The 14478-nt window shown below is 46.2% G+C and overlaps 1 protein-coding gene across 1 annotated transcript; it reads right to left on the bottom strand.

Annotated features, from left to right (window-relative positions):
- Nucleotides 1-374: 374 nt before the first annotated feature.
- Nucleotides 375-14250, bottom strand: MPHOSPH10 (M-phase phosphoprotein 10). The gene is made up of 11 exons (XM_053658943.1): nucleotides 14106-14250; nucleotides 11598-12288; nucleotides 10251-10405; nucleotides 9434-9605; nucleotides 7385-7526; nucleotides 6726-6793; nucleotides 5487-5624; nucleotides 3012-3122; nucleotides 2297-2404; nucleotides 1147-1377; nucleotides 375-611 (listed from the first exon to the last, which is right to left on the bottom strand). The coding sequence occupies exons 1-11, from the start codon at nucleotides 14192-14194 to the stop codon at nucleotides 462-464; spliced, it is 2055 nt and encodes a 684-aa protein (XP_053514918.1). The 5' UTR covers nucleotides 14195-14250; the 3' UTR covers nucleotides 375-461.
- Nucleotides 14251-14478: the final 228 nt, after the last annotated feature.

Below are 14478 nucleotides of genomic sequence, written 5' to 3'. Positions count from 1 at the left end.
TAGACCACACCTGTCCTCTGCACAGCTGGCTGTGGACAGCACTCGATGGCCTGGGTGACGAGGTCATTTCCCAAGGGGAAAGGTGTCAGGCGAGTGTATAAGGATCCCGCCATTTTGTGAAAGGGTGACGGGGGTGACAGAGAGAAGAAAATCAAGACCCCAGAGCATGAGCATCTCTGCTGGGACAGCTGGTTGTGACAGGTGGCTCCTGCCCCCTGGCCTGGGGCCCAAGCTGGCTTTTAGGTGGGTTCAGTGAAGGAAGGGCTGCGCCAGTGGTTCCTGCTTCATACCCAGGAAAGGCAAGCTGAGGCTCTCCCCTGGCAGTCTGGAGTCTGTGTGCTCACACCACGGGATTCTCAAGTATCCAGGCCAAGGAAAGTTCCCCAAGTCTTTATTTATAAAACAGAACCCTGGCAGAATATAAACATATTCGTTCCTATTTCCATCACAGTCAAAGTCTATTATAGCTTTAATTTATGGACAGAAATGTCCTGTCTTTTCTTCTTTTTCTTCTCTGTCTTCTTGGCATCACTGATCTGCATTTTTACTTGATCTTGTAATTTAGAAAAGAATGCTTGAGATGACTTCAGGGCTTTGTCTTTACCTTCATCCTGCAATTGAAAATGACATGTGCTCACAGGTGAAAACCCCAAATGATGAGGATAAACAACAGTCTGTCAAAGTGTAGCAGGGGTGTCCCACCCATGGTCGCTGGGCCGCATGTGGCCCAGGAGGGCTATGAATTTGGCCCAACACAAAATCGTAGATTTACTTAAAACCTTTTTTTTACTCAGCAGTTCTTGTTAGTGTTTGTGTATTTAATGTGTGGCCCAAGACAACTCTTCTTCCACTGTGGCCCACAGACGCTGAAAGGTTGGACGCCCCTGGCAGAGGAAACTGAAAACTCCAGCCGGTCGACACGGAGGTACCCTATGCGCTCTGTGCTGCCACAGTGTTTTGTCATTTAAGGGAGGAGAAAGAGCTTGCTGTGAGGCCCAGGTTACTGCGAGGACCTGAGAGTATAGGGCTGTAACCAGCCATCGCCAGTGGGCAGCGTCAGTGGCTCTGCCACGCAAGTCACCTACATCTTGCCATCCGCTCCTCAAAGGCCCCCGCCGGCCGGCCGACCCCTGCCCGCAGCCTTACCTTTAACAGCGAAGCTCTGCCTGCTTTGGTCAGCTGCTTTAACTTCTCCGCAGCGGCGGCCTTGCTGTACTTCCCTGTCTGGTCCGGGTTGCTCTTTTCCAGAAGTTTCTTCCGTTTTTCCTTCTCCTTTATTTTCATATGCTTCCTGTATTTCTTTTTCCTCCTTTCTCGCTTCCTGTCTGTGGCTGTTTTCTCAGCAGCAGTTTTTATATCTCCAGCTTTATTTTTCTCCTATTAAAAAAGAACCACCAACACACTGCACTAGTTAGTCTAATGCAGGGGTGTCAAACTCATCTTCACCAGGGGCCACATCAGCCTTGAACTTGCATTCAAAGGGCCAAATGTCATTTCAGGACTATATACGTGTAACTGCTGCTTAACCATAAGCGAGAGCTTGGCACTGCCAGCGAATAGAAACAAGGTACCAGGCCAGATAAAACAAGGTGGAGGGCCGGATTCAGCCCCACGGGCCTTGTGTTTGCCACCTGTGATCTAACGTCTCAGAAGCGAACACCGGGGGCAAAGCCAGCTCCTGTAGCACCCGGACCCCAGCCCAAGGTCCGTGAACATGCTCAGGGCCCCCTGGTGCTGAGCCGCTGATGACAGCCACCGGGCCCACCACAGGGACCCCAGGGACAGGAGGTATCTACCCAGAGATGCTGTTGCCTCTCGTTCCGTGTTCACAAGGCAGCGCCTGCCTGCACTCGGCATGTCCAGCCTCTTCCCATATCCAGATGCTCTATTCTAGACCCTGATTCCACTACTGATAAGCGTTGAATGGCTAAATTAAGGGGAAAGTGCTGATGTTCAAAGACTGCTAACAGTATATAAACAATATATGTAATTTGGTTTAAACCTAACACTGCTAGTATTCAAAGGGATTATAACAAGATACTGACTGGATGTTTGCCAACAGTTTGATTGTAATTTATAATAACTCTCATACTCACACCTCACAATGATACCTGATTATAGGAGCCTGATATTGAATGTTATATACGTTATAACATTATTTGATTATACTTAGAGACTGCTGACATACATTAGAGCAAAGATGACAAAACTCAAGAAAAATGACAATGAATGGAGATCTGGCTACCAACAACTCACATAGTGACAGGTATTTAACGTTTCAGCACGGGCTCCGTACCTTGACCTCCTCCGGGGCCAGGAGGGCTGCGTCGCTGACGCTCACTGGGGCCACCTCCTCCATGGTTATGGCCGGCAGGTTCGACACGACTTTAATCTCGGGGACGGGCTAGGAGAAGAGACAATCCATTGAATAGAATTCAGACGTAATCCTCACAGAAGAAATGAGTTGCAAACCTATCAATTTAAAATCTAACACATAGGATACTTTGGGGGATTATTTAAAACACAAGCTGTGCTGACAGCGAGAGTCGGAGGCTCCCGGGTGATGGCGGTATTACGGGGGCAGCACCTTTGAAACCTGAGTGTTTTAGGGGCCGTGTCCATGCTGCCTGCACTTTTGCATGACACTTCTGCTGCCTTCAAACACCAGCTCTTTCCTCTGTTATGAAACCATTTCCACCTCCGTGTCTACGTACATTCTCAATGTCATCTCCATTTCTGTTTAACGGAATCTGCGGATTTCCGTAAACATGACCTCACCCTCAGTTACAGGGGAGAAACAGCCCAGTCTAAGAACTACATGGAAAAAGACGCACAGAAAAGGCTCATGGGAACAAGAGTCACAATGCACTACTTGATCCATTGCATTTTCTAGCTACGAGAAATGGACTTCTGTAAACAGACACCCAATGAAGAGCCCGCCTCGCAAATGCTCAGAAAGGGACGGAGATCCCATGTGCCCGAGCGCCACGCGACCACCTTCACACACTGACCGGTTTAGGGATGAAATGAAAGTTCGAGAGGGCGTCCAGTTTTAAGAAGAGGGAGTCCATCATCTTCTGGATCTCCACGTGCTCTGGATTTTCTTCTTCTTCTTTTTTTTCCTTGGGAAGTAAGTTCAACAACATCAGCCTGAGGGGCTTAAGGTGCGATCACAGAACCACACACTCCATGAAGGCTGATGAGGGGCCTCCCCCATTTCTCGCCATCAAGGCTTCGGCTCCCAAGAGCATCCTGGGCAGTGGTAGGGGATCGATACCACGAGGGCACCAGCGCCCACCCAGGGACACCTGATGCGCACTCAGGAGCTGCAGCAGCCACTGCTTCCAGCAGGTGAAACTTACAACTTACCCCCCTTGGCATTTACTTCCGCCAGGCACTAAGCCGTTCCCACGAGGGTGGCTCCCAGGACAGAAGCAAGGTAACAAGTGCCGGGGAGGAGGTGGAGAAGGTGGAACCCTGTGCACTGCTGGTGAGAAAGTACGAAGGTCCCGCCACCGTGGAAACGAGCTGGGCAGCTCCTCAAGAGAGAATTACCCTCTGACCAGCAGTTCTGTACCCACAAGAACTAAAAACAGGCACTCAGATAACACCTGTGTTCAGATGAGCACTATACGCAATGACCCCAAATAGGAGGAGCCCAAATGCGGGTCAAACTGAAGACCAGATGAAGAAAGCTCGGTATGTATACGTGGTGAAATATTATTCATCCGTGATAAAGAAACGACGTAATGACACATGCTGCAATCTTAAAACATTACAGTACGTAAAAGGAGCCAGACACGAGAGGTCACGGAGCACACGGTTCAGTTCTATTTGCGTGAAATGTCTAGGATAGGTGAATCCAAGCCTGGTGGTCCTCGGGCTGGGGGGAGGCGGGTGTGTGGTTTTACTGCAGGGGCGATGGAAATGTTGTGGGACTAGAGAGAGAGGGTGTGCGTGAACACTGCATGAAATGCCCCTGACTCGCTCCCTTTAAACCGATTCCTTCATGTTATGTGAATTGTTCACTTTCAAATGGTTATGTCACTTTGGTTTAAAATAAAATAGACACTGAGGTGTTAATGTGGACTTTGTAAAATTATTCAAATAGCCAATTGAATTGCAGGGACTTACTTTCTTTTACTTATGTGTAATTGGTGACTTATTCTGATTACTCAAATTGAAAGAAATTGCCAGCAGTTTTCATTTTACTGAGGGGAGGTGGCAAACTTTATACTTTTCTTCCTCCTCTGCCCAAAATGCTTCTTCTGGGTCTGTGTCCAGTGCCCGGCACCGGAGCTCACGTGCCGGCCACACACACGCACACGTCTGCTGCTCTTACTGTTTTAACCTCGCTCACATTTAATCCTAAACGTGCCGCTTTGCCTCGCCCCAGGTGAATCACACACAACATACAGCCTCTGCCTGGATACGTATCACACAGGCAACTAAGAGTAAAGGTTCACTTGCAAGCTGTTCACCACCCTCTTGCCCGTGACCTTGAGTTTGGTTCCAGGCCTTGGGAAACCACCCATTGGGTTTAGCCCAACCCTTAAAGGCATGGCTTCAGAATGTGCCTCAGTGAGTCTGTGCTCAAAGGCTTGCGAACTGGCTGTGGACTCCTGCGGTACGAATAATCGGATGTTTACAGGGCTGGTGCTAGCTGCCTGGTAGACACTTAACCTCGGTTTTAACTCTCGCAGTTACCAACTACTTTCTATCTCTGTCGAACCTCCTCAAGGTAGCCAGGTGACATTCAGTGAGCATCTCCCGAGGCCGTGCACCATCCCTCCAACGCCACCTTGGGTGGCAGAGCGGCCAGGAAGAATTCTACCTCCATCCTTCCCTGTTCTTCCACCTCACAGTGGCACCGAGGGCGGTTTGCTCTCGCGGCGTAAGTGGCATCAGTGAACAAAGTCCGGCAGGGATCTTCCATGGCTTTTGCAGAATAAAAATGCCACCTCATCCCCAAGCACATATTGACCCCAGTCCCATTAAATCCAATGTAAAGGAATCATTCACAGTTATTATACTGGGAATATAATACTTTTGGAAATAGGTCTTTGTTCTATTTAACCAGAGATTTTTTTTTTAAAGAATTTAAGTAAAGAAAAACAAAGACCAAAACGGACCTAAACATCGGAATGAAGTCACAGACTAACCTATAAAACACACCCGCCATGTCTCCAGTGTGAGTGAGGAAGGGCTCAACAGCGGCAGCACCACCATCACAACTGCTGGAAAGTTCCTAGGTGTGCAGCTATCAGGTGAGCACCGCTCCGTGCAAAACCGCCCCCCACCCCGCCACTCAGTGGGAGCACTCTCTCGCACTCTCCCGAGCTTGCTCGGTCTCCGCTCACACAAGGCAAGGTCAGCCAAGAGCTCGAGATTTCTGTGTTTGCTCACTTTGACCATCCCAAACAACAGGAGAACTTCTCTAACTTAGCTCTCTTTCCCCCACGGCCCCGCCTTAGGGGCTTCCTTACCTGGTGGAGCCTGACGTATTCCTGTTCGTAAATCTCAGCAAGGCTCAACTTGCTCTTCTCGTGGTCCAGCGTTAGCCGCTTTTTATATTCGTACGCTTCCTCTTTAGGTTTCTCTTTCCGCACCACGTCATCCCAAGCCTGAAGAGTGAGAGGCAGGTGGAATGTAAATTCACGAAAATCCATCCTTTCTTTCTAGGCTCACTTAAGACTCTGCCTCTGGATTATCTGGTCTCGTCCCAGACCAAGCCAACTGCCCCAGCAAGAAAGTAATTTTCACCCCGGAAATGACTGTTCAAGTCACAAAGTGTTAGGAAAAGCAAAGAGCACATCACTCAAGTATCCTTTGTTTTTGTTTTAAGCGTGTCTCCCTGTCCTGGTTACCAATGTCAATTCCCTATCTCCCCTTCATGGTTTATTTAAAAAGTCAAGTTTGTCTCATCTCATTTCAGAGTTAAAGATACTCTCCTTAGCCCACTCACCAGACCCTTCCTATTCTAGGCAAGCATCACTCACATGTCCTAAAGCCATCTCTCATTAAGCATGTCACATAACTGAAGTTGTATGCTAAATGTACAGAAGACGCTCAGTTCTTTCTTATTTATTTAAGGTTTTATTTACTTATTTTTAGAGAGAGGAAGGGAGGGAGAGAGAGGGAGTCAGTGTGTGGCTGCCTCTCATGTGCCCCCTACTGGGGACCTGACCTGCAACCCAGGCATGTGCCCTTACTGGGAATTGAACCAGCGACCCTTTGGGTTGCAGGCCTGTGCTCAATCCACTGAGCCACGCCAGCCAGGGCCTACAAAGGTCAATTCTTAAATAGCTCTTTGTTATGTTTTTAACATTTGATTAAAAAAAAACAAAATCAGACCCTTCGTCTGTCACACTGGATACTGTGCCTAGAGCAAGGGTCCTGGGTGTGACCACGTGGAATCAGACACCAGCCACCACACCTGTCACCCTCCCCAGCCTCACCGCATGCCATTCAGCAGGCTGGCAAAGCGCAGGGAACCCTGGCACCGGCTCTGGCTGCCCCTTCCCCTCTGGCACAACACTGTATTTCCAGGGCACCCGTGAAGGTAGCGCCTCACAGAACAAAAGCTGACGACGTGTTTAGCATTGATGCAGGACTTCGAAATGAACTGACATACAACTTCTATGCAAACAGGTATTCCTACTCCCCAAATACTCTCATAGTGTTTCTGAAAATTCCAAATGGGGTTCAAGTTCATTCTTACAGACCTGGTCTCTGATCCTCTGCTTAATGATGTCTTCTAGCTGCAGGGTGGTTTCCTCCGTGATCACAGGCGCTAGTGGCAACAAAACATGTTCTCAGTGGGGAGACAGGATCTAGGCCCGAGTTTTGCAAAGGGTGGGGTGGCGAGGGAGGTCCCTGAACCAGCAGCACGGACAGCGGGGGGCTGCAGGAAAGATGAATTCTCAGGCCCCACCCCATACCCTGAAGCAGAGAGTTGGGGAGGGGGCACCCCTCTGTGCTTACTAGCCTTCTGATGCTCCCTCCAGTCACAGGGCCACAAAACTAGGGTCTGAATGGTAGTCAGTGCTGCCACTTTTATCCGCGCACCTGGGGAATCCCACCCCCCTTCCACTGTCTCTAGCAGGGGACACAGTGGACATTCCTGTTGCCTTCACAGGTGCCAGAAAGGATGTGACGAAGTGACCAGGGGCCTGGCTAGCTCACAAAGTAATCAGTGGGCGATGACAGCAGGAGGTGAATGGCAAACGCTTCTTCACTGCGCTGTTCCTTCCACCCTTCTGTATGTCGGCGAGACTTTAAGATAAAAACTTGGGGACAGAGCAATACTCGTCCCAGGCTTTCTGTGAAACACCCACGGGGAAAGTGCGGCAGGGGCGGGGCAGGAGCCCGCGCGGGCACCTACCCATGCGGACGGCGTGGTCAAAGTGCAGCGTCTCCTCCAGAAGGCTGTTCTCCGGCCGCTTCTGTGCTGTCACTTCCCCCTGAAGCTGCCAGGGCTTTTTTTCCAACAACTCTTTTTCTAAAGATGCAATTTTTTCATTCATCTGAGAAAGGAACGAAAGGATTTCTCGTACTTTTAGGAAACAAAACCTGCTGTCTAGTTGAGTAGAAGCAACTAATGTTCTTAAAAGTGGGCAAGAAATGTACGGTTCCTCAGCACAATTCTGTGGTGTCCCTGACCCCTCTGTATTATGCTGGTAGTGACTCCCTGCTCCTGTCACCTGTGGTGAGGTGACGACCTCTCTTCCCCATTGATTTGAAATGTCAAGCCTGTAATATACTAATCCCCACCCCCAGATGCATTTTTTCTGCGCTCTACTAGTCAAATTAGCTATCTATTTACAAGCCACTAACAACTTTAATTATTAAGAATTCCAAGATTAAGTCATGTTTGTCATTACATTAGCATCTGATGGAGCCTGATGCTTTGACTCCACACTCCAATCCAAGTGACCTCTCAGTGCGAAAGACGTTATAGTGACTACATAGTGTATCGAACACCAGCCTTCTCAGCCCCCTACCTGACTTCTCTTCTTTTCCCTAGTTGCTTTTCACTTCATTGGCTGGCTTTTTCTGATACTATCTGCAAATATGAATGTGTTCATTTAGGTTTTTCTTCCCTTTTTCTTTTGTAGTTGCATTGGCTAACATTTCTAAAGGAATGTTAAATAACAGTGGTCATAGGGGGCATTTTGTCTTATTATTTTAAAGGGATATTTCTGGAGTTTTACCACTAAACATGCAGGCACCTTTTGCCTAGATGTATTTGTATTCCCCTAGGAGTGAAAAAAAAAATTAGAAAGAGACACTGAATTTTATCAATGTCTTCTGGACACATGCAGAGCTGACCGTATGGTTTTTATCCTTAAACTGTTATGATCCAGAACTGATAAGTAGATTTCCTAATCCTGAATCAATGGGATGAAGCCCACGTGGGTGTGGTGGCCATTCTTTTCCACTGTGTTATTCTGGGTTTTTGCATCATTATTCATATATGAGGCTGTGTGTGTGTGTATGTGTGCGTGTGTTTTCACGTTACCTTTGTCAGTCTGGGTACTCATAGTATAATAGCTTCACAAGAAAAAAGTTTGCAAGCTTTACTCTGTATATATGGTAAGCTTTATACTGGGTGGGAATTGATTAAACAGCATTAAACCATCTATCTCTTAAAGGTCTGATATAATCCCCAGCAAAACTAAACTTGCTTTTCTTTCTTCTTTTAGGGGGAGGGAAGGACATGAACTCAATGAAAATTTTTTATTTTCTTTTACAGTGTTTTAGACTTCCTCTCTCTCTTCTGAAGATGCTCTGATAATCCTAGATTTAACTCAGACTCTCGTTTCTTAAATAACTCTTTTGATATCCTTGGTATCTCTGGCTATTTGCCTATACTCGTTTCTAACTACCAGATACGATTTTAAGATGGTTAAATGATAGAACCAACTAATTGGAGCCTGACTACATTATTTTCAAAGGACATTTCATTGGTCCAAAATCATGTGACATGGAAAAAATTTTCATCAACTTCAGAAGATGTGTTTGAGATGGTATTAATTAAAATTCAATCTATGTGGCACCCACAAAAACCATCTCCAGAGCACCTCAGAGAAATACGCAGTATCCGTAAGAGCAGCTACTGACGGTTACAAGGACGGGTTCCCAGGACAGCTGATTTGGAAAGACGTGCCACAGGTGTGAGGGAAAGGAAACAGGGTTTTGCTGAGGCGCCACGCACTGAAAGCCACAGGCTGGGGTAGGCAGCACCGATTGTCACAGATCAGCCGCGTTCCCCACGGGCTCTCTACAGGGAGCTGCACCAAGCGGCCAGATCTCTGTGCGTGTTTAACGGATAATTAAGCGTTCTACCAAGAAAAACAGAGTAGGTTAGTACTCTGTAAGTTCCACAGTCACATAAGCGTATCAACCAATTCCTTAAGTTCCTATTTGTTACCTTTTCCTGTCTTTTTTCAAAAGAAGATTTAACTTCAGTAGAATCTTTCTGCACATTGAAGATATTCGTGTCTTCCATTTCCTCATCATCTGGCAAAGCAAAGGTGACTCTTTTCGAGGTTTCTTTATGTGGTTTATTGTCTTCAGCTTCTTCAAGGTCATTATCTTCGTCCCTATAGTGTTGAAACATGCACAGAAGGAAACACCACTTTTCAAAAGGGAAAGAAAGAGAAACAAATTCTCTAGTAATTAGAGCTCTCTTCTGTATGCCTAATGCAACTGAATACTCAGAACTTCTGAAGTCATTCAGTTATGAAAGACCAACAGAAGAAATTATTTAGCTAAAATGGAACAAAAAGTGTGCACCATAAAGACAGTAAATTACTATCAATCTACAATGCAATGTTATCTCGCACGAATAACAACGAGGTGTTTTTATGGGCACAGAAAACAAATCAAAGCTCTTGTAATAAAGGTTTGAGTGCTACTTGTCGTGATGTTTTATCTTCATCAGGTGATTTCTCAAGCCCATTTAAGATGACCTTTTTCCACATTTACTTTTAAAAATGTTTTTATTGTTCGATTATTTTTGTCCCCATTTCCCCCCCATGCTCTCCCCTGCCCTGCCTGCCCCCCACGTTCAATCCTCCCCACTGCTGTCCTTGTCCATGGTCCTTTATACATGGTCCTTGACTTGATCCTTCATAAGTTGACTTTCTTCTGTCCATCTTGAGACTATGTGATCTTAGAGAACCTAACTTCTTAGGACATGGCTGGGCAGCTCCGACTCCACGTAAAGGACCACTGAAAAAACTCACGTTTCCGACAGGCTGTTGTCTCCTCCTCCGTCAGGAATTCCTTCCTCTTCTTCCTCCGAACCCAGTTCTTCATCATGAGCACTTGCTCCGTCCTCATCACTTTCAACTGGATCAAAGAAATCTTTGTATTTCAGGTTCCTGGAACTTTTACCTGACTAAAACAAAAAGACTTAAAACTTTTAATTAAGGATAGGAAAATGCATCAAGTCATGCTTATATGTGTACTTAAGTATTCTATAGGGAAAATCGACCAATAATAACACTACCATAAATCCCTGAGAACTACTAGACCATAACGAACTGGAAGTATGGATTCTTTGATAGAGTACCATAATATTCTTTTTTTTTTTTAAGGTTTTATTTATTTATTTTTAGAGGAGGGAGAAAGAGAGGAAGAGAAACATCAATGTGTAGGTGCCTTTCACATGCCCCTCACTGGGGACCTGGCCCCCAACCCAGGCATGCGCCCTGACTGGGAATTGAACCAGTGACCCTTTGGTTCACAGGCCCACAGTCAATCCACTGAGCCACATGAGCCAGAGACCTATCTCTAAATCTTCTAACTAAAATTATTCCCAAAGTATCCCTGCCTAAATAAAGTATACAAATGCCTTCCTTTCACTATTATTTCTAATGCTGGGTGAAAATATATGTATGAGGGAATATTCTGACTGTCTCTAACAAGTGTGATTATGGTTCTTAAGCTACCCTACCTACAAGTGTTCTGTGATGAAGAAATGCTGGCTTTGAGTCCTGGCTGGTGTAGCTCAGTGGATTGAGCGCAGGCCTGCGAACCAGACAATCGCAGTTCGATTCCCAGTCAGGGCACATGCCTGGGTTGCAGACCAGTTCCCAGCAGAGGACTAACGAAAGGCAACCATACATTGATGTTTCTCTCCCTCTCTCCTTCCAAAGATAAATAAATAAAATATTTAAAAAGAAATGCTGGCTTTGGTCTACTTTTTTCAGTCAATTCCTTTTAACTGATATAAATATTTCTCTTACGCCCCAGTGAGTTCTGAGGTACTTTAACCTTTTCTCAAGAAACAGAACAAAACATAATTCAAGGAGGTAAAAAGTACCTTTTCTTGGCCTGGACAGTGGGGCTCAGTTGTTTACAGTATAATGTCATACACCGAAAGGTTGTAGGTTCAATCCCTGGTCAGGGCATATACCTGGGTTGCAGGTTCAGATCCCAGTCAGGGTGCAACGGATCGATGTGTTTCTCATACTGATGTCTCTCTTTCTATCACTCTCTCTCCCTTCCCCTCTCTCTAAAAGTCAATAACGTATCCTCAGGTGAGGATTTTAAAAAAAGACTCCTTCTCTCTTCTCCCAAAACTTTACCTTAAGTTTTCGTGTCTGACTTCCAAACAGTCCTCCCTCATCTTCATCGGAGTCAACATCTTCAAATAAATCAATCTCTTCCTCCTCAGCATCATCTTTTTGCTCCTCTTCTCTCTCCATGTTTTCTAAAAAGGTCTCCATTTCGGACAGTTTGAAGAATTTATCATCCACTATGGACTTTTCTCTTGGCTTCCTGGGCATTTTGTTTTGCACCTTGCTCTGCTGTTCCAATTTGCTGATGTCAAAGTCAAGATCGGAATCCTCATCACTGAAAACTGGGCTTTTCCGCAGACCATGTTCACTCGGGCGTTTGGCCGTCTCATCCCCTTCAGGTTCATCACCACTCAGGTCTGACACTTTATCCTCCTCCTCCTCCTTCACGTGCTGTTCTAGGTCCCCCTGGCTGTCAGCCTCCATCTCTGAGCTGTCCTCTTGGTCCTCCTGCTCTTCACTCTCTGGGAGAAGACTGATGTCTTCATCGTTAAGGGCTTCACAGACTGTATTCTCAAAGTACTGTAAGGCCGGCTCATTCTGAAGTTCCAGCTGTTGCCAAATCTGCTCATCATCAAACTTGTCTATCACCAGTTTCTGTAAAGGACTTCCGTGGATCCTGCCATTCTCTAGGATTTTGTTAAAGTCGTAAAGTACTTTTGTTAAAGAAGTGAAGTTTGATGCCAGTTCATCCTGAGTCCTATGAAGGAGGTTGGGGAGGAAGTTAGATGAGATTTATATTGATAGGTAGTAATTTTACAGCACTCAGAAATTAAAAGGAAAAAAACATCCAACTCTTGTGCAAAATCAAACTTGAATGAAACGTCAATTTTACCTATGGATTCTGGTCCCCAAGAGTGGGCAATCTTGCTGATGAGCCACCTTATAAAAGCCACATATATAAAAGTGTCAACTAACTATTTAAGAATCTGGTGTAGGATTTTAGGCAGGGAATCTGTTACAGATCAATTTGCCTAGAGTTACATGATGAACCTCAGTCTTAAATTCCCAACTCTGCTATATTAAATGTCACTCCTGCTTTGGCACAGGTGGACAGAATAGCTCTCTGAGGCTATGACATTCGAGATGACACCTACACATAGGGAGACACTCTTACTAAGATCTCTTACAAAGTCTTACAAAGATTCTAGGCAGAAGAAACTACAAGAATAAATTTCCTGCCCTGGCTGGTATGGCTCAGTGGATTGAGCACCGGCCTGCAACCTGCAAACCAAAGGATTGTGGGTTTCATTCCCAGTCAGGGCACATGCCTGGGTTGCAGGCCAGGTCCCCAGTAGAGGGCACTCAAGAGGCAACCACTCATTGATGTTTCTCTTCCTCTTTCTCCCCACTTTCCCCTCTGTCTAAAATAAATAAAATATTTTTTTAAAAAAATAAATTTCCTAAGATGGACATGTGCTAGGTGAGTCTGAGGAATAGAAAGGTCAGCATGGCTGGAGTGTGGTTAGAGACGTAAGTGGGGGCCAAATCTGGTAGGGCTTGGAGTTATGAATTTGCCATTTTAAGTGTAAAGAGAAGCCATCCAAAGGTTTTAAGCAGAGGAGTAAAGTGATCTAATTTATGCTTTGGAGAGATGGCTTATGGAGGAAAAGGAATGAAAATAGGGTGATTGGGAGGTTGGTGCAGCCTTGTTGGCAAAGGAATAAGGAAGAACTGTACTGAGATGACAGCAGTGGATACACTAAGTAGTCAAGTTTAGAATAAGGTTATGAGACAGAGCAGACAGAATTGCTAATGAATGCGATGCAGAACTGAGAAAGAGAAGAACATACAGGAAATAGCTAAGTTATGTCTGAATGACTGGAAAGACAGAGGTGCCACTGAGACAGAGAAGGCAGGTGAGAACAAGAGGAAAGAATTCCAGGGAGGGCAGAGTATAGGGGAGTTCATTAAATAGAAGCAACAGTTCATTTGAGCACCTTAAACTTGTGATATTGAGAGTACAGAGGGGCTGCAGGTGCTGTGCGCCTAGAGCTTGAAGAGGTGAGGTTTGAATCGTAAATGTGAGCCACACTTTGACAGATCGCATTTTAAGTCCTCCAACAAAATACAAAGAGCTCATGCTTGTAAGAGAGAGGAAAGGCAGTCCTACTTCTCCAGGAGCTCAGTCGTGGAGGCGGATAGACAAGCGACATGCTAATACTTTCGGTGAAATATGATGATGTATAAGTAAGCACCGAGATCTTTGGAAGATCTCGGGAGAAAGCAACCAATCGAGCGTGCGGCGGTGTGTGTGTAGAGGGGCAGGGAGTGCGTAAGCCTCTGAGCGTTAAAACTGGGCTTACTTTGATTTCAACAGCACACGACTTCAAGATCCTCTCTGTACAACTTTAAAATATTTTGACAGGCTACCGGTGCATAAACAATCTGAAATTTGGTAAAAAGAGATCTACGCTTTCCTTTACCTCACCCCTAGTCCAGAAATTGACAAAGGCCCGCAGCCCGCGCCCACGTGAGATCTGGGCGGAATCCCGAGCCCAGGCTCAGCGCACTTACGTGAGGAAGCACTCAGGCCGGCCTGTGTTTTTGTCAACTTCGTTCAGACACCGCTTCAGGGCCCGCTGACGCCAGACCCGACGGGCCATGGCTGTTTAAAATTCGGCACCCAGCGCCGCATGCAAAGGAAAAAGGATGCCCGGAAACGTGTAACAAAGACGCGCCTCGCGCATCCAGGAACGCTGAGGCAAAAGTACCGCGACGCAGTTGTGCCGGACCCGCCCCCAGCCTGAGCCAATAGTAGCACGAGGACCTTCAACCGCTTGCGCAGGGGGTGGAGCGCGAAACAGAAAGCCATTGGTCAGCTCGCGTGCCTTTGAAACTTTCTCTAAACATCCTGTTTTGTATTCCAGAGGAGCCCACGGTAGGTAGC

Source organism: Artibeus jamaicensis, unplaced genomic scaffold (assembly GCF_021234435.1).
Source record: "Artibeus jamaicensis isolate MK-2021 breed Jamaican fruit bat unplaced genomic scaffold, CSHL_Jam_final scaffold_612, whole genome shotgun sequence".
Classification (NCBI taxonomy): domain Eukaryota; kingdom Metazoa; phylum Chordata; class Mammalia; order Chiroptera; family Phyllostomidae; genus Artibeus; species Artibeus jamaicensis.
This window is presented reverse-complemented; position numbering and strand designations above follow the sequence as displayed.

Bases quoted from the DNA above. Each gene is read 5' to 3' on its own strand.
- MPHOSPH10 (XM_053658943.1), bottom strand. From the start codon at position 14,194: ATGGCCCGTCGGGTCTGGCGTCAGCGGGCCCTGAAGCGGTGTCTGAAC. The intron at 6,794-7,384 runs GTAGGTGCCCGC...TGTTGCCACTAG, and splicing joins TGACCACGCCGTCCGCATGG to CGCCTGTGATCACGGAGGAA. The intron at 5,625-6,725 runs GTCTGTAAGAAT...CTCACTCTTCAG, and splicing joins AGCAGAGGATCAGAGACCAG to GCTTGGGATGACGTGGTGCG.